Source organism: Juglans regia, chromosome 3 (genome assembly GCF_001411555.2).
Source record: "Juglans regia cultivar Chandler chromosome 3, Walnut 2.0, whole genome shotgun sequence".
Taxonomy (NCBI): domain Eukaryota; kingdom Viridiplantae; phylum Streptophyta; class Magnoliopsida; order Fagales; family Juglandaceae; genus Juglans; species Juglans regia.
This window is the reverse complement of record NC_049903.1, coordinates 10,478,056-10,498,402: the sequence shown is the minus strand read 5'-3', so window position 1 is coordinate 10,498,402 and position 20,347 is coordinate 10,478,056. Positions and strand designations below refer to the sequence as shown.

Below are 20,347 nucleotides of genomic sequence, written 5' to 3'. Positions count from 1 at the left end.
AAATGCGAATGTATCAAAAAATTGCAGATGAACAATGTGATTATGTTGCTTTTGCATCATTTCCAACTCATCCCCATTTCTGGTTCAGAGGCATAATTTATTAGATCTTTCGAAAAACTAGGAGCCAAAGAGTTGTAGAATCAGTGCAGCTTAGGACTTCAGGATGGCCTTTACCTTGTTTAGGCATTGCTAGTAAATGACATAAGTATTCCACTTCTGTTCGAGAATATAATATGTACTAAATCATGAAGGAAAACTCCTGCTCAACCGGATATCATTTGCCATCCAAAAGGAACAAACTTTTCCCTGAGGTTTAAGGTTAAAACAAAAGGTATAAAGCCCCCCACCAAGAAAGGGGAATAAAAACAAATGCAATCCCTCATGTGATGTTCTTTAAAAGTGCAAAAAAGAGCTGCAAGCATTTATACAAGATCTATTTCACACAGATAATCAAAATACCAATCATTACATAATCTATACTTTCTATCCTGGACCTTCCTACATTTCTGTACAACCCAATTATCCACTTACAACTTCAGAATGATTACAAAGATAAGGTGGGGAGGATCATTTACAGCTCATTAACACAGAGTTGATGACGTGCATAAGAAGGCGGATGCTGCTTGCTTCAGAAGCAGAGGTAGTTGGTAGGTTCCGTTGATGACCCAGTATCTGATATACCTGCTCGAAAATGGGATGCACATGCACTGCAATCGTTGGATCTTGTGGGTCTATGGCAACAGCTACGTCTGTCATCCAAGCCAGCTTTCTGGGTATTTCCTTGCTAATATCATAAGCCAGTTGCTGGAGAAGAGCTAGCAGAACTCCTTGGCTTAGAGGAAGTGGCACCGTTGACAAAATTCTCTGTAAATCAACCTGCGTGGGGGGGACGTAAATGAAGAGATTTGCGTAATTAGAGCCAGTAATGAAGTGTACACAACACAAATCGTTCGAATATAAGCAAGATACCGGAACTATAGTTGGATTATCAAGTGGACTTGCAAGCAGATAGACATAACTAATCAAGTTCCTCATCCACCCCAGACCCTTGAGCATTCATACATATGCCAGCGACATATACAGGTTGGTTGGCCTCTTATGGGAAAATTTTGACTATTGATAAGTTGAGAAAGCATGATATTTTTATTATGGATTGGTGCTTTATGTGTAAGAAGAATGGAGAATCGGTGGATCATCTTATTCTCCATTGTGATGTGGTCATTGTGATGTGGTGAAGGCTTTATGGGACAAGATCTTTGTTAGATTGGATATTGCATGGGTGATGCTTAGGAGGGTGGTGGATATTTTGGCTTGTTGGAGTGGAATTCAGGGCAATCGTTAAATAGCGATTGTTTGGAAGATGGTGCCATTATGTCTTATGTGGTGCATATGGAATGAGAGGAATGGACGTTGTTTTGAAAATAGAGAACGTTCGATGGGGGATTAGAGATTTATTTTTTCATACTTTGTTACTTTGGGCTAAGGCTATTGGAGGGGGTTCAGTTTAATGAGTTATAAGCTGCTTTTTATAGCTCGTGGATTGTAAGTAGGTGTTTCTCTCTTGTATACTACCTGTATACTTGAGCTATGCCTAATTATGAGGATCAATAAATTTTCTTATAAAAAAAATGCTTAGCTGTACAGTGATCATTGATCTCAATTCCTCACACGACACATTTTACATGAATGTTGGTCTTTGGGGAGGAATATTGTCCCATATTGCAAATATCAACAATAGTCAATTAAAATATGTCACGGTCCTGACAGACTTGACAAGAGCATCTTATAGAGTGAATTGCGTACTCTATATGCAGCACCTCTAATCCTCCAATAGCAATACATGGATTTGGAACAAAATTGATAATATGTCAGTGTGCAGAGCAGGAATACCTGAGAACATAACCATGAAACTATTGAGACATCCCTTCTGTGCAGGGCTCCAGTGAATGCTTCCTCAAATTTGCCCTCAGCTATCAATCTAGATAGTTCTTTAGTTGGATCCAAAGGTGCCTCAGCCTACACAGACATGACCATCAAATGTCAGTAAACCCAAAAGAAGAAAGGATACAATGGCAGACTCAGAAGGAAGGTTATATGCATGTACCATCTCGAGAAGACCTGCCAATGGTCCATTGCTCAACTGTGTTACCAAAGGATTTACTGCTTTCGAATTAGCACCTGAAGCTGCAATGGCTAACAGCTGACGTTGGCCATCAGCCAATTCTCCGCTCAATGTTTGAGTGATTGCCGATGCTGAAGTAATTGAATCCTTTTATTCCGTAAACAGCATTAGATGATCAGTACACAGTTTTACAAGAAAATGAGACAGCTGAAGCATACATAAATGCCCAAAAACTTACAAGCCCATGGTTCTAGTCCTGTTACCAGGTAGAATTTACAAAGTAGTAACATAAAATATTATAACTATCCACAATAACACAATACGATATATCATAAAAAAAGTACAGTACTGAAATTAACATAGTTACTTCAATGAAAAAAATGTGCAAATCCTATTAAAGAAGAAACAGACTATACATATGATGTACATGAACTAGATCAAAAATTTTCCACTGCAACGCAAATTTAATATTTATAGAAGCCCACCAATGACAATGAAAAAGTTCAGTAATGAAGGGCTTCTCAAACATTCGATTCCACGACTAGCTTTCTTTGCATGATAACTTTCATAATGAATATTTATTATACAAGCTAACATAAACTTGCATGATGTGCAGAATGTAACGGCCCAAGGAAAGGCCCAAGCCACATCTAGGCCTATACTCCAAAAGGACTAGTCAATGGTACAATTGGAGCCCTATTGGAATTATTATAAAGAGCAAGAATGTTTCCCTCCCAAGCAATGTAGGATCCCATATACCATCTACCATCATCATTGGTATGACGAATCGCATAGGAATAGATAAATTCATTATTAATTTTTTTTTGATAAGTAGAATAGCTAAATTCATTTTATGAAAAATACTCTATGCAACTAAGTATACCTACAGGCATTATACAATAAATAGAATCTTTCAAAGAGTGTCACTGTTAGCATTTTGATCTCTAAAATTATGGTTGAAAAGTTTGATCTTTTATCCCCATACTCTCATTTGTTTGCTATGTTAAGGATGGAAAACCTCACAAACTCTACTTAAGTGAAGAGATGGATCATAACTTATTTATATAGTGCGCCAAAATAAACAGACAAGTTGAGAAAACAAAAAGGCACGCATTAGCAAATCTGAAAGAAGACTAATCTTGAATGAATATTAGTAATTTGATTAAATATATTATTTTCATCTAATAATTTTAATTGTAAATAAAATTAGTAATTTAATTTAATTGTATATATATATTTATATTTTATATGCTTAACTTAATGATGTCACATTATACAACTAATTGTCATTTAATAATAATATAGTGGGTTATTTGATGACATGGCTTCATAAAAGCAAAGCTCCATGGCTTGAAAATTATCTAGCCTATAGACTATATGGTTTTAGTTTCTACTTGCATCATACACATTACTTTTCAACACATTTCATTTTTTACCAAATGATTCACACGAAAGATGAAGATTATTTGCTACTTATTAAAAAAAAAAAAAAAAAAGATGAAGATTAGATGCTACTAAGACATTGTTTAAGATGCAAAATAGTTGTTTCAAGTCCGATAAATACACAATGAGAAATATAATATTTGTTCAGCATAACTTGCAAGGGAGACATGCAAAAATGGTTCCCTTCTCAATGTGATATTTGTCAATGGTGATAAAAAGAACTATGTATTAAAGAAGGAACAAATCTTTCCTACTAAACTATCATGTTAAGCTACACTTACCCTTAAAGCAATAGCAAGTGGAGAAAGTGTGGCCTCAAACTGCTGCTGAGCAGCAGTTGTATGTTTACTAAGCCCTTTCTGGAATGTGACATCAACTTGCTCAAACATAGCTTTGCATGACATCTCAAATGCAGGAATGATTGCAGCTTCGAGACTAGACCTTAATGTATCCTGCAGCATATATGCCAATATTATGATCAGTAACAATGACACCACCTGAATCCACATTCACACCAAAGAAGGGCACATGACCATTAACGTCACCAAGTTAGAAAAAACCAAACTAAGTCAGGTTTTCTTTTCTTTTGGGAGGGTGGCAGGAGGGGGGAGACTATTTCAGTCAACCCAAAATACACTACTAATAATGAAAAGCAAGGCTTTTATAAATCCTCCTAAATTAATCATTTTAAAGCTACTGGATACACCTATGAATCCATATATATATACAAACACCCCGTTAATTACATGAGTGAGAGCTAATACAATTAGAATTAGGAGGTGTGATTCAATGGAGATAGAGGTGACTTGAAAACTGAAATCCGGTGATATTGAAGGTAATACGATTGCCGGTCGTTTTAAAAATACGATTGATGGATGGGAATGGGCCTTTGCGGGTACCTATGGTCCAAATTTGGATAATGAGAGGAGGCGACTATGGGAGGAGTTGGCGGGTCTAATTTATTTATGGGAGGTGCCGTGGTGCATGGGGGGAGATTTTAATATTGTTCGCTTTCCCAACGAGAGTTCGGGGACCCACCGCCACTCGGCAGCTATGGAGGAGTTCTCGGAGTTTGTATTTGATTTAGATCTTATGGATCTCCCTCTTCTTGGGGGTGAGTTCACTTGGTCTAATGGACAGGGATAGTCAAGATTGGATAGGTTCCTTGTCTCCCAGTCATGGGAGGCGTATTTTCCTGATCTTTCTCAGAAATGGTTGCCCCGTGTGTGCTCCGACCATTTTCCTATTGTCTTGGACTGTGGAGGTATTATTGGTAGACGCAGACCATTCAAATTTGAAAATATGTGGTTAGCGGCGAAGGGCTTTGTAGAGAAGGTGCGTTCTTGGTGGTCCTCTTATATGTTTACAAGCAACCCCAGTTTCATTCTAGCTTGTAAGCTCAAAGCTTTGAAGCAAGATCTTAAGAAGTGGAATTTAGAGGTGTTTGGTAGCATTGACAATCAAAAGAATACTCTTATGGAGGAACTACAAGATTTAGAGAAAGGGAATTGACGGGAGACCTCTTGGAGGAGGCCCTTGTTAGAAAAAGAGAGGTTGTAACTGACCTGGAGAAGGTGCTATTGATGGAAGAGATTTCGTGGCGACAAAAATCCAAGGCCCTTTGGCTAAAAGAGGATGATAAATGAACGAAATTCTTCCATAAAGTGGCGAATTCACATCGACGCAATAACACTATTGAGTCACTCCACTCAGGTACCCAAGTGCTTTCATCCTTTGTTGATTTGGAAACTCATATTGTGCAGCATTTTGAGAATCTACTTTCGGAACCGGCATGCCTGAGGCCAAAACTTGATGGCTTGTCATCCGAGGCTATTGATTCACAAAGTGCTAATGGGTTGGAAAGGGCATTTGAGGAAGATGAGGTGTGTAGGGTTATTAGTAACATGGCGAAGGACAAGGCACGGGGCCTAGATGGCTTCTCGATGGGTTTCTTCCAGGCTTGTTGGGATGTAGTAAAATGTGATATTATGCAGGTTTTTGCAGAATTCCACTCCTTCCATAACTTTGAGAAAAGCCTAAATGCGACGTTCATTGCTCTTATCCCAAAGAAACATGGGGCTAAGGTAGTTGAAGATTTTCGCCCCATAAGCCTGGTGAGTGGAGTTTATAAAATTATCTCCAAGGTCCTGGCAAATAGGCTTAACTCAGTGATGAAACATATTATTTCTAAGCCTCAAAATGCCTTCATTAGGGGGAGACAGATTCTGGATTCGGTGCTTATTGCCAATGAGTGTTTGGATCATAGGTTGTGAGAAGGTGTTCCAGGTATTCTTTGCAAGCTTGACATGGAAAAGCTTATGACCATGTGAATTGAGATTTTCTTCTTTACTTGCTTGGTAGGTGTAGTTTTGGTAACAGGTGGATTTCTTGGATCCGTTGTTGTATATCTACCGTCCGTTTTTCAGTATTAGTTAATGGTACTCCTGTTGGGTTCTTTAACAGCTCACGTGGTTTGAGGCAGGGGGATTCCTTGTCTCCTCTCTTGTTCGTCATTGTTATGGAGGCTCTGGGGTGGTTGGTGAAGGCCGCTGTGGGTGGAGGTTTTTTATCCGGTTTTTCGGTGGGTAATGGCACAAATGGTACTACTTCACTTTCTCATCTTTTATTTACAGATGATACACTCTTATTTTGTGATGTGGATACTGGTCAGATTCAATCTCTGCGAGCTCTTTTGTTATGCTTTGAAGCAGTGTCGGGGCTTAAGGTTAATCTTAGTAAATCCGAGATCGTTGCGGTGGGTGCGGTGCCTAATATTAACCACTTGGCGCAGTTGTTGGATTGCAAGGTGTCGTTCTTGCCTATGAATTATTTGGGTCTTCTGCTAGGGGCCAATTTTAAGGCTCGAGCCATTTGGGATGGGGTGGTGGAGAAAGTAGAGAGGATGCTTGCTGGGTGGAAACGGATGTATTTATCGAAAGGGGGTCGACTTACTTTAATTAAGAGTTCATTAACCAATCTCCCCACTTTTTTCCTTTCACTCTTCCCTTTGCCTGCAGGGGTGGCAACTAGAATTAAGAGATTATTCCGGTCTTTTTTGTTTTGGGGGGGGGCAACCCAATTCCATTTAGTTAACTGGAACAAGGTGTGTTCTCCTATTCCGAATGGAGGTTTGGGGATCTGCAATTTGTGAACGTTCAATAAAGCTTTATTGGGCAAATGGTTATGGAGGTACCACTTAGAGGGGAACGCACTTTGGAAGGAGATTATTGATTCTAGACATGGGAGGGGGTGGGGAGGATGGTGCTCTAAGGAAGTAAGAGGGAGACATGGAGTGGGCCTATGAAAATTTATTAGGAAAGGTTGGCAGGGCTTCGAAAGTCACATACGATGCGTGGTGGGAGATGGTTCCAGAATCAGTTTTTGGCATGATGTTTGGTGTGGAGAGTGTGCTTTATAAAGTGGATTTCCAGCACTCTAGTATTGTAGCTAACAGAGAGGCCTCAGTTGCAGATATGAGGGTATTCTCCCATGGATCTTACCAGTGGAATATTCTTTTTAATAGAAATATTAATGATTGGGAACTGCAGGCTGTATTTGATTTTTTCAGGTTGCTCTATTCTATGGGAAATACTATGGCCCAAGAGGATAGGTTGCAATGGAGGGCTAATGGTAGTAAAAAATTTACAGTTAGAAACTACTACAAGATGTTGTCAAACCAAGGTCATGTATCATTTCCATGGAAGAGGATTTGGAGATCACGGGTGCCTACTAAGGTAGCTTTCTTTGTATGGACTGCGCTCTTGGGAAGATCTTGACTACGGACAATCTAAGAAAGAGGGAATCATAGTGATGGATTGGTGCTATTTGTGCAAAAAACAGGGAGAATCTGTAGATCATTTACTTTTGCATTGTGAGGTCACAAGGGGGTTATGGAATGAGATCTTTTGAAGAATGGATATTACTTGGGTAATGCCTCCGCGGGTGGTGGACTTCTTGGCTTGTTGGAAGGAGCTTCAAGGCTGTCCCCAAGTGGCGGCAGTGTGGAAGATGATCCCATCGTGTATCATGTGGTGCACATGGTCCGAGAGGAATGAGAGATGTTTTGAGGATAGGGAACGCACAATGGAGGAGCTCCAGAATTTTTTTATGCGCACTTTAATGCTATGGTTTTCAGCCATTGTACTTGATGGAAACAATGTCCATGACTTTCTTTCCTTAGCTAGAATGTAATTAGGTGTTTTTCGTTTGTATACTTCTTGTGTACACGGGCGATGCCTATTGCATTCGTATGAATAAAATCTTTATCACTTATCAAAAAAAAAAATATTTCAAAGGCTTCATATCATCTGAAAAGCTTAGGAAGCCAAGTGGTCTATCTACTAATCCAAAACCATGGTGTGCCGAGTGGTAGGATCCATGGACCATCTTGATGAAACATCTGCATGTAGGCAGATTGAGTGCAACTTCAATGTGAATGGCATGTCCAACAAGTCAGGACAATGGAAGATGCCATGGAAGGTAGAAAGCCAAGTGAATGAATCCTCACTTTTGGCACGACTAGTCAAGATATGTATCCTTAGAGAATGTATCAGTGTTAGATCCTTACATTTCTTTCCAAGAAATAAATTGATTCTCTCGAGCAGTCATATTGGATGCTGCATAGACTCCCATGTCTAATACATGCTTCAAAAATTGTATAGAGTTTTAAATAGGTTAATTTCGGGTATTTTTTTCATTTTTTTAAGTAAAAAGACTTCATTAGTTTTATGATTTAATATCTTGCATACAAAAGATTACATTATTTCAGAACCATAAAATTTGGTTAAGCTACTATAATCATCACAAAACCTTATTCAGTGTTTCTAGCTTTTCCTACATGTGAGTATCCATTTCCTTGAAATTGACAAAAATGAGATATTCACACATCTTAGAGGAAGGTATATAAGACGGTCGAGGCAAAGAAGAATGAGTTCACAAGATAGTTATTATAGATACCATTGATCTATGTTAAACTTGCAATTACCTGAAGAATTTGCTTCCCTGAAGTTTGAAACTGTGCTTGAATTTGCCTAGACACTGTACCTTCAAGTTTTGAACTAACTGACTTCTCTAGTTGGTTCACTGCCTTTTCTCCCACTCCTTTCTGCATGGTACACAATATGAAGCTTATTCAGACACATCCATGTTGCAGAAAAATTAAGCTGTCATGCAGCAACCTATGATTATTAAGAGCCCATGTTGTGTTGCATCAAACATTTGAAGGAGCAAATCTATCTTATATATTGAAATCACTACATTGCCTAAAAAATGGCTTGGATAAAAAAGGTGGATTCCTCCAAAAAGGGAAAATGAAAACAGAGGAGAACTGAACTGTTAAATGCCAAGAAGACACCCAAATGCACACTCAAACTTTGGCAAGCTCTAACATTATTACCTGGAATGAATCCATAACAGCTGATGAAATGGTTTTCTCCATAACTGGAGTAATTGCACGTGCTACAGCTGGTCCAACCAAAGCTATTTCCTTCTTTAGAGTTTTCTCGAGCATGGCTGGCAAGTCCTTGTTCATATAATTCGTCATCAAGTTTGTTATCTGCTGCAAACGGTCTTGTTCTAACTTCTCCTGCTTTGTGTTTTCCTCTTGGAAACGAGCCCACAGAGCATCAGTGTTAGCCTTGACAACTTTCTCCATGCTCCGGCCCAAGGATCCCTCTAGTCTTTTACCTTCTTTGATAACTGAACCAGAAACTATCACATTCATCTGCTTCTGCATTTCTTTTTGTGTGTTTATCAACTGAAAAACAAGACAAAGCCATTAGTTCAAAAGTATATACACCATTAGGAGTACCTGTCTATAGAAGACAAACTCAATATGAATATTTAGACAGCAGAAAACGATATGGAGAGGGGAGCTGTTTTTAAACATTATTTATGATGTCATCATTAACAGAAAAACACCGCAACATCATAAATATCAAGAAGTGGAAGTAAAGGACCTGTCTGCAGTTTGCATGATAGGAAATTGTTTTTCAGGCTATAATAGTCAAAATGTATGAAGTAATCTGGCATTCGTTGTCAATGAACCAGAACAACTTGTGCAAGGCTATAATACTTAACATTTATACAAAAATTTATGCCTAAAGACAAATGCAATGGTGAAACTAGCTTGTTCTTTACTTTTTTTATTTTTATCGGTAATCAAAGTATTTTATTCATAAAAGTAGGCAAAACCCAAGTATATAGGGAGTATACATGAGAAATACCTAACTAGAGTTGACAACTGATAGTAAAAAGTTACTGACACTTAGTCCGTTAAAAACAATGGAATGGCCCCCACCCATGAGAACAATGTTTTAAAGAAAAAGACTTTCCACTCCTCCATTGTCTTCTCGTAGTTTTTGAAACTTCTATCATTTCGTTCCCGCCATATACACCAACACATGCAAATAGGGACCATTTTTCAGATTGCTGTGACTTGTGAATTCCCTCGGAGACCTCCAAGTCCTGTAAAAAAATAGTCCTACAAGGTCTTCGCCACCTCACAGTGTAGAAATAGAAGGTCTACTGATTCACACTCTCTTACACATGTAACACCAGTCCAACAACATTAACCGATGTTTCCTCAAATTATCTATGGTGAGAATTTTGCCCAATGCTGTTGTCCAAACGAAAAAGGCGGCTTTGGAAGGAGCTTTTATCTGCCAAATGGTCTTCCATGGAAATGAATGTATGCCTGGACTCGTTAAAACTCTGTGGAGTGATCAGACAGTGAATTTACCTTTCGTGGAAGGGCTCCAAATCCTCCAATTCATGGTACCCTTAGTCATACGTACAAAATACAGTGCCGCATAGAACTTTGTGATCTCCTCCAACTCCCAATCTTGCGCTACCCTAATGAAATCAACATTCCATTGAGGGGAGCCACTAGAAAAAAGCAAGTGGTCCGCTATCACTGCATCTTTCACTCGTGCAAGCCCAAATATGGCAGGGAAAGTGTCTTGAAGACTTCTTTCACCACACCAGTTGTCATACCAAAATCTGACACGAGAGCCATCACCCTCTACAATATGTGTGTCTCCGAAAGAACTCCCAATTTTTCCTTATGTATTTCCATAGATCCACCCCATATGGGCCACGTACAACTAGGTTGTTACTAGCTTGCTCTTTAATAAGTAAGATAATTTTGTTAATGATAAAAAGGGAAGGAAGGCATAATCAAAGTACACCAGGGTAGAAAGAGAAAAGAGCAAGAAATCCTGTTAAGTAAAGCTAGAGACATTGGCCACCATCCAATTGTAGAGTATGTTAAAAAAGAAAGCCTTGAGGTCTTCCATGTTCCTTTTAGTGTATTCAAAACTTCGTTCATTTCTTTCCCTCCATATGCACCACATGAAGCATAGCTTGATCATTTTCCACAAAGGGGGTTGGGGTATGGGGATTCAATCCTTAGACATCCCTCATGAGAAAGAGGACAAAATGCATGAGATTGCAAGGCCCTTGGCACCCAATGATGTATTTAGGCTTGCCATTGGGAGCTCAATTTAAGGCAAAGATGATACAGGAGGAGTGGTTTTTAGTTTTTTTTTTTTCTCTAAAAAGTGGTGAAACTAGTTAACAAGTTAAATGCCAACATCCACTCCAACCAATATTGCAAGATTTCTACTACACATGAATAAATTTTGGTCACCTAAAAGCATGAGATTAAATAAGTGACATTGAATTAAGCAAAACTCTTCAACAACAGCCCACCAAAAATATCATGCCAGTCAATTTTGCATTAAGCTCATCCATAATATGTCCACCTAATACTAAAACATACACACAAATTTAAGCAATCACCTGGTCAAGCATTGCCTTCATAGGCAATAAGTGGGGCAAAGCGGCTTCCATAGATGGGGCACCTGAACTGCCACCTGTTTCGTTTAATGAATCAGTGGAGTGAAAAGGACTTGGAGAAGGGGAAGATGGACCAGACGCTTGAGCATTTTTGCCCTTTTGTCTTTTGCCTTTCAGAGCTGATGTTGGAGACTGCAAAACTGCCATTGGAGTTTCTGATTCACCAACCTTTGTAGGTATATCCTTCATCAAGCCTTGATCTTCTTCCACACAAGCGTTAGGAGGTTCGTTTGGTGCCTTAGTAATACTACTTTCTTTAGTGTTATAAGCTCCCACAGAGCAATCTCTGGCCATCTGAATGCCAAGATCTGATGCCTGGGAATAGAAGGATTTCTCCTTTTTCTCTGCAACCATAATGTGGGAATCTCTCTGACAGTCAGATTCATTATTTTGACTGGTTCTTGTCTCACCGATGACTTTAACCTCTACTTCAATGCTTTCAGCATCATTCTTAACGTTCACATCTTGAACCTTTGCCTCTACCACATTCACGCCCCGACTAATTTGGGAGTTCTCAGATGATGAAGAAACAGTAGATAATAACTCTGATGGAGTTACCAGGTGTGTTGGCTGTTTAAAGACTATAGGAGGATTGGGAACCATAGGAATATCACTTTGTGCAGCATTTTTGTCACCCTTCCTTGAATTATCATCCGAGGGAGGCACATCAGTCACGTTATCTTTGACATAGTCCATTCCCCGATCAGACGAATATTCAGGAGCTGGTTGGTCACCACCATGGTCTGTGAGAGATTGATTAGGCTCATTGCTATTTAAAGGACTTCTAATACCAGATAATTTGCGAGTTAACCTTGGGCTCAAAGGAAGAGGAGGTGATGCGGTGTGGATATTTTCAGCTGTAACGTGAGAAGGCACATCAGTTGGCAATGTTTCCAGACCAGAAACAGCAACCTCCAGCATGCTAGTAGCCTCAGAAGAAGACAAGTTTGCAGGACGGCTAGCAACTGGGCCGATTTCAGAGCTGCTTGAAAGAATAGGTGGCATAGGAGGTGAATTAACTGCAGGCATCTCAGTGAAAGAAGTCGAACCATCAAAAGCATTGAAAGTGCGGGAAACAGTTGAGTCAGATTTCTCCAACTCCACATTTTCCAGGGGTGGTGGCAGGCACTGAGATAGGTGAAGTGCATATTGCTGAATTGCTTGTGTCTGAACGCAGTAGACCTGGACAATATGTTCTCCATCTGGTAGACTGTCACTGGTTCCAGTAAGACTCAAGATAGGCATTGTGACCGTAAACTCTGAAATGTAATCCATGCGGGTTGCAGCTGGATTAGGTCCATACTCTATGTGTACAGCATATATAGCATTCTTCTTGGCATTTGCAAGTAGAAATAGGCCTGCACGAGGCAATGCTATGACCTGATTAAAGAATGCATCCTCCATCTTGGGTTCAAAAGAACTCTTTATATCCAAAGTTTGAGTGCACTTCCATGATTCAGTATCACTAGGTAACAACCAGCCCTCCTCACCTGCAGAGGCCCATATTTTCACTTCCCGATTCAGCGGCCCCTGAAAAGGTTTTGGAAAAAGAGGAAAAAAAGAGGGAATCTTTACCAGACTGAACAGAAGTGAATGCAAAAGAAGCTACATAACAATCTATTCTTAAAACACCCTAAGTCTAGCATGACAATCACCGTGCTTGACATAATGAGAAAGATTAGGAGCATATACCGCTGTAATAAGAACAATGTGATCGGGACGGTGAGGAGCAGTCAAGAATGTCACAGAATTAACAGGATTGCCATCATGTGGTTTGAATACTGCAAGTGGTAGTGCCTTACGGTCTTCCCAAACCTTCACCTGTGGCAGAAGATAAGTCAAAGAGAACTAAACAACAATAAACAATAATAAACAGAGCTTGGTGGTGTATATATATCTACCAAAAGCACCGGAATAAGAGGAAAGGTAAAACCAGAAGACCACAAAGTCAATTGGGAAAAGAACACACACCATCCCATCCATCGATGCTGAAGCTAAGCGGCTGCTCATCCACTGGCACATTGACAATTCAGTAACTTGACGATCATGTTTACCAACAAATTGGATCCCATCAATCAGTTCATCAATTGGACATTTAAGAGGTTCCTCTGCTGAAAATACCTTGCCCCTTCCAACTTTTATGGTGTCAATTTTGAGGATACGATTTCCAATAGCAACTATCAAAATTTCCTGTGAAGCAATTCTTCTTGGTAAACTATAGAGACATAAAACTAACAGACAAGGAAAATAAGCCAAAAGTGCATAATGTACAAAAAATAAGAAGCATATTAGAAGATAACTTATTTGATAACATAAATGATAAAAAAATTATTACTTGTTTGTGAGGATGCCAACACACTCGCGGGTGAACTGATTCCTCATCTATTTCTATTTGGATAGCAATAACAATTTTGCCAGTAATTTGAGGTTTGTCTTCCTCATCTGTGCCCTCATGGATATTCCATATGAAAACTCGTCCATCAACACCAGCACTGCAGAAAATGGAAATCAGATCTTTCTAGCAAAAAGACTAAATGAAACAGATATATAAACAATCGGCATAAAGATCTACCTAGCTAAGAGGTGAACATCCTCGGCAAAGAAAGCCATATCAGTTACTCTCTGCATGATACATACAAATATTAATAATATAAAACAGAGTAATCTTGAGTACGCACACAGGGTATTGCAGACGAGCATGATCCATATTTGGCAAGATTGAACAAAAATGAGTTAAAAGAAGGAATGATATATAATTAAACTAAGATCCAAAATTTCTGCAATTAGAGTAAAATAAAAGCCTGGTAGACACATACAAACAGGTAAACCAAAAATAAAGTAACACTACGATTTGAAATTGAAAATCAAATTTTCACCCATATTCGACATTTGATCACAGAAATGAGTACCTAACATAAGGTGAGTTGCAAAAGAGAGTGATGAAAGCATCTGAAAGGAAATGTCACTCAATTCGTTTACTTGTGATGTATAGTTACAATTTGATTAAAAAAAAGTGCAGCATTTCTTCAAAAAGTTTGAGATGTTCCGTATCTTGCCAAAGCCCGGCAGTTCTTACACCGCGAACTCAAGAAAATTATAACTTGCAATAGCATTAAAGCAAATAATGAAAATTGAAGTAGCGCGAATGACTCCTAATAAAAAGTGACAGTAGTAGACCCCAATTACTCTACTCCACTCTACTCTGGTTTAAAAGAAAGAAAGAAGAAGAAATCCCATCTCATGTATGTAAGACGAAGAAACACAAGTATAGAAGTGGGTAGCGGAAGAAACACGAACCTGGGTGTGACCTCGAAGCAAAGATCTTAACGCAGTATTTATGTTAAGGACACGAATATTACCGAGCTTGAGGCCATAGCATATGTAAGATCTATTAACGGCAATCTGACGGCCGAGAACGAGGCCGGGATCGGAGCCGTACTTGGTGATGGGAGCGACTTCAAGCTGGGGCTGCACTTCGCCTTGCAAGCGGACATCGATGTCGTAAACAACGCGGTCACCGATTAAATGGCGTCCCTTGGGAAGTTTGGTGCTGAGCATCCTGGTGGGAGGTGGTGCTGAGGAAGGGGTGTTGGAAGCGGCGGAAGAGGGTGAAGGCAAGGGTGAAGGCGAAGATGGAGATGGAGAAGAAAAGGGCATAGAGAGCTGAGGGAAATCAAGAGTAGTATTGGAATTTGAGGGGGAGGGAGGGTTTTGGGTCGTCAAGAGCGCCATCAAACGAGCACTACTGGGAAGAAGCTGGTTCTGGTGCTGATTTTGATGGTGCTGCTGGAAATGGTCAAGTGGGGATGGTGGATAAGGAAGGAAGTGAGGGTGAAAAGGGTAGGAAGGGCCAGTAGGTGGAGGATAAGAAGACGACGGCATGGGATAAGGAGCAGACGAAATCGGACTAGGAGCAGGAAAAGATGGGGAGGAATTCAGATTGCCAGAAGGAGAAGGAAACGGAGAAGGAGGATTGGGCGAGGGATTGAAGAGCTTCTGAACATCAATCTGTTGGATTTGGTTCTGAAGAAGATTAGGGTTTCCAGGAGAGGAAGCCATGATCCACCGATCAAGATCTCTAGAAAATATGGATGCCGAGAGCGATTTGATTCTTCTTCTACTTCTTCTTTATCTTCTTTTCCGATGCATCTAAGATAATTTAAATTAAAAGACTTTGGGAAAGAAAATATATATGAAGAGGACAAAAAATCGACGACAGACGGACTTTTTGATCGAAATTATTATTTCATATGGGAAATGCTATACAGTTTTTTTTTTTTTTCGAGAGAGAGAGAGAGGAGAGAGAGAGTGTGCTGGGACTTGGCATTGGTCAATCGGTACACCTTAAAGTGGAGACATCAAAACTATTAACAATTTAATTTTGTTTATTTTTTGTTTATTGATGTATTATATGCCCTAAAATGATGGCTTTGAAGAAGATACTGAAGTGGAAATCGCTACGAAGCAAAGCATCATCCCATCCGTACATCACTTTCCTTCCCATTTTCTCTATCATCTCCCTGCTGCTCCTGTAAATCCCGGAGTCCCGCCGGCGCATATAACCTTTGGAATGTATTCAATATATAACTCATTACATGTTTATATTAGAATTGGAGTTAAACCAAGTTTCCACCTTCTCCCAAGAAAGTGCCAGCAAATCTCTGGCATTCCTTTCCTCCTGTGTGATGGATCCATATCTAGGTCTCTCTCCTTCCTTTATTTGCTTAGGGAAAGAGAGGCAAAATGCATTGGGCTGTGCTAATGTTATAACTTATTCCTTTGAGCAGGTATTGATACAAATCATGATGTGTAAAAAGCACCTAGCATACACATCTTCATAAAACAAGAAAGCGCATGCATTCCTTTCATTTTTCATAACTAACTTTGCAATCCTTTTCAACACATCTATTGATGAATGAAACAGCCGTTAAATTTACATTCAGATACGGACGTCAGAAAGGATTATATATCCTGTACTCGTATTATAAAACAAGTCTGAAAGAAGAGGGGAACAATGAGAAGGCACGAGAAAGGTAAGACATATTGCTTTTGGTGTAGCTATTGAGATCTCAAACTTCAACTGCAACAGCCCCCACCCTGAGAAGAAGAGCCATCTCTGCCTCCTGATGGTCCTGGGATTCCACCATATCCAACCTTTATTCCATAAGACTGCAAATAAGGCCAAGACAAGAGCATCAGCGCACCATCAATAACTATCAGCGTTCTAAAATTAAACCAAACATATTTCTTTGTACTGTGTCATTCAGGTGCTAAGCAGAGTAGTAGACAATGACATCATTTTTTGAGAGGGACAAGAGCTAACCTCATTGGATACATCAAAAACTCCATCCTGAATCTTCTTGTAAATTGTAGCAGCTGTTTTTATAAATGCCTGTACAAGGTTCATATACTTTTAAGGAAGAAGAAAGGTACAGGCAACAAACCAAACCTCAATTCTCATATATTGTATATGTTGAGGTTTTTGTTACAAAGAATAAGCACAATATTCTCACCTCCTCAACATTCTGGGCAGTTTTAGCAGAGGCCTCCATGAAAATCAATCCATGCTCCTTTGCAAACTGCTCCCCTTCCTCTGTGCTCACAGCCCTTCTGTGAGCCAAATCACACTTATTACCGATAAGCATTATAGTCATGTTTGCATTTGCATGTTGCCTTGCATCTTCCAGCCAGCTAGCCAAGTGATTAAAAGTCTCTCTCCTGTGAGTAAACAATCATATGTGTCATCCCATGCCTTATCTCAACTACACAGTACAAATGATACAACATAACAAGGAAAGATGAAGCCCTTTTAAATACACTTTTTACATCAATGGACACAAAAGACTGCCTGAGGCTTACACTTGGTTAAACCGGTAAAGAAACATATAGCACCTTCCCCCATTAGATTGTGAAATTATCATCCTACTTTCTTCACCAATCACAAAGCATCAATTTGTATGGAGTTTTGAAATGCAATGCAATGTTCTGATGATTTACATGTTTAAAAATGGTGAATATTGTAACAGCACCATCCAATTATATGTTTTGCCCGATGGAGGAGTTCACAACAAGACAATTTACATCCCCCGGAAATGAGTGAAAAGCCCACTCTATAGCACAAAGTTGAATAATTAACTCCCTAGTATAAAGTGAATGAAAGCTAAATGTTAAATGGAAGCAATACCTCGTTATATCATAGACAAGCAACGCACCAGCAGCCCCTCTATAATAGGACCTTGTAATAGACCTGAAGGATTCTTGACCCGCCTGGAATAATTGGAAGGAAACCTCATTGTCTAAACTTCAGTAACATGAAGTAGAAAATAGATTTCGCTAACGAACTCATAGAAGTTTTAAGCAATACAGTAGGGGAATAAAAACAAAATATCCATCAATACAACTTCTATATGTTTGAGAAACAAGCAACCCACTCTAAGATAATCATCAAAGCCAAATTTTGATGAGATATTAATAATTAAGTGATGCAGTTAATTCTAATGAATTCCTAGAAACATATTGATACAGTTATAAATCTACAGCAACTACCAACAGAATATAAGTTTAAACCGCAACGCCGGAATGATAATAGAGACTCAGAACAAACCGTGTCCCAAATTTGAAGCTTGATGGGCTTGTTGTCTATGGTAATCATCCTGGCCCCAAACTCCACACCAATGGTCAGGTCATGCACTGGCTGGAACCGCTTGTCGGTGAACTGTAGCAGAAGACATGACTTCCCAACCCCTGCGCAACAAACAATCAATCAATCAAACTCTCGGATCAAACAAGCTTTACACAACAAATCCCTGAAAAATCGAATTCGATCACTCCTAAGGAAAGCATAGTTCGATTTGATTGATATTGAAACAATAATTAAAAAAAAAAAAACAAAATAAAATCTAGGTCGAATTTCGGGATAGGATAATAAAAATACCGGTATCGCCGATGATGATGTATTTGAAGAGGTAAGCGTATGACATTTTTTTAACGCACTACGCACAGAGATGTCAGATCGCTCCAAAACCACGGAATAAAATTACGGTTCTCGAAATTGGAGTTCCGATATATATTTATAAGCACTAAAGTTCCTAGGGAAAGGAAACCTAGTAATAGAAGGAAAGGGAAAGCAGAGGAGAGAAGCCGAAGGAAAAGGGAGTTTTCCAGGCAAGCAAAGGAGTCTGTCCAGCCTACTGTCCTTATTTATTTGGAAGTTTTTAGTTTCACAGTCTCCCCGTCCTCCTCGCTGTCTCTCTTCTCCTCGTTCAAAACTTTGCCACCATCGCATTTAGTATTTACCCTTTCTAGGAGTTTTTGTTTTTGTTTTTCTTTCTTTTTTGGGAATAATAATTCTATTTGATTTTAAACTACACATCATTCACGTTATAATTTAAATTTAAAAATTAAAATTAAATATAATAAATTATGACACATAGATAATATGTAATATAAAAGCTTTTAAATAGTACAATTAAAATTTGATGTGATTTTTTTAATTAACGTGATTTGATATGATACGTCAAATTATAAAAAAAATTTAACTTATAAAAAAAAATTCTTTTATTATAAAGTAAATTTAACGTATTATATAAAATTATATAAGTTTATGAGTTTACTTTTACAAAATTTCTTTATAAGTATAACACTTATTTTTTCAACCTTTTCTATTTTCATCCATTTACTTTAGTAGTTTTTCATTTTAAAATCATTAGATCTAAGCTGAACTCATGAAAGATAAAAGGCATGTGGGGGAATACTATAATCTCTCCATATGACTTCTTAGTTCTAGGTATCTCCCATCAATGAGAATCACTATCTGGGAAATCAGTCTAAGCCTATGAGATGGAAAAAGTATAGGAAGTTGGTTCTAATGAAAGAGTGTAATCAGCCAGAATAACTGTGGCTTCTGGATGTATTTATAGAGGTTATCCTAGTTTCCTTTGGTGTGGGAAAGTATTAATGTTTTCTATTAAACCGATTCTATATATTTGAAATGAATAGGATTTTTAAGTCAGTTTTAGGATCCATTTTGATTGAGAGATGAGACGAAATGAGTTGAGATGATTTGTATACAATAGTGAGATTTGTGAGTTGAGATGGTTTTTGAAAATTTTGTGTGTTTGGATTGGAAGTGAGATGAAATAGTTTTAAGTTGTTAGAGAATTGATAGATGTGGGTCCCACAAATGATTGCATAGTATTTGTAATGATTTTGTTTTATTTATAAATATATTTGTAATAATAATTTTTAAATTACATACCCAATTTTTTTTATAATATAATTCATAATAATATTATAAGATGACAATATTTTTATAAAACCAAACTATATAAAAAATATCAAACAAAAAATATATTTTATTTACAACATTTTTAAATAATTATGAAATATTTATAAAATTAGTTTATTTTATATTTTTATTATTATAAAAATAAAATATTTTTTTATGTTTCGACCGTTTCCTCATTTTTTCTCTAGAAAAGTTGAATGGAATCAATTCCTTCTAAAAAGTACTGACCATTTGCCCTTGTTTGTCATTTTCTGAAAGTAATTTAAAATCTTATGAGAAAACTTGTTTTGACCGTTTGGTTAAAAGATGAGTTGTCCGTAAGGGATGAGATAAGATCATCTCATCTTACTCCTGAATCCAAACCAGGGCTTATAGTATTTATTAGATGTTTTATTCAAACATCATACACACAATAATAAAGATTTTAGAGTAATATATGCTGTGTGTATACCACAACATCCACATTATTTAAATGGTAAGATTTGATTTATAAGCTTTAAATTTTAAAATTTATTTTTAAAATCAAAATATGTCATATAAGCATTGTGCTCTACACACCGGCTTGAAAATAAATTTTGTCAATATTTTAAGATCTACTTTATATATGTACGTCTCATTATAGTCACAAAGAAATCCTA

At 38.2% G+C, this 20,347-nt stretch overlaps 2 protein-coding genes across 2 annotated transcripts; both read right to left on the bottom strand.

Moving 5' to 3' along the window:
- Positions 1–246: 246 nt before the first annotated feature.
- On the bottom strand, positions 247–15,669 carry LOC108996548 (enhancer of mRNA-decapping protein 4-like). The gene is made up of 12 exons (XM_035688300.1): positions 14,720–15,669; positions 13,995–14,044; positions 13,758–13,914; positions 13,394–13,612; positions 13,115–13,243; positions 11,366–12,952; positions 8,961–9,320; positions 8,550–8,669; positions 3,847–4,017; positions 2,105–2,269; positions 1,891–2,016; positions 247–876 (listed from the first exon to the last, which is right to left on the bottom strand). Exons 1-12 carry the CDS (start codon positions 15,479–15,481, stop codon positions 568–570), a joined length of 4,155 nt encoding a protein of 1,384 aa, XP_035544193.1. The 5' UTR covers positions 15,482–15,669; the 3' UTR covers positions 247–567.
- Positions 15,670–16,212: 543 nt separating this feature from the next.
- Positions 16,213–18,677, bottom strand: LOC108996519 (ras-related protein RABB1c). Its single transcript, XM_035688299.1, has 6 exons — positions 18,357–18,677; positions 18,027–18,166; positions 17,607–17,689; positions 16,936–17,140; positions 16,746–16,814; positions 16,213–16,591 (listed from the first exon to the last, which is right to left on the bottom strand). Exons 1-6 carry the CDS (start codon positions 18,400–18,402, stop codon positions 16,499–16,501), a joined length of 636 nt encoding a protein of 211 aa, XP_035544192.1. The 5' UTR covers positions 18,403–18,677; the 3' UTR covers positions 16,213–16,498.
- Positions 18,678–20,347: the final 1,670 nt, after the last annotated feature.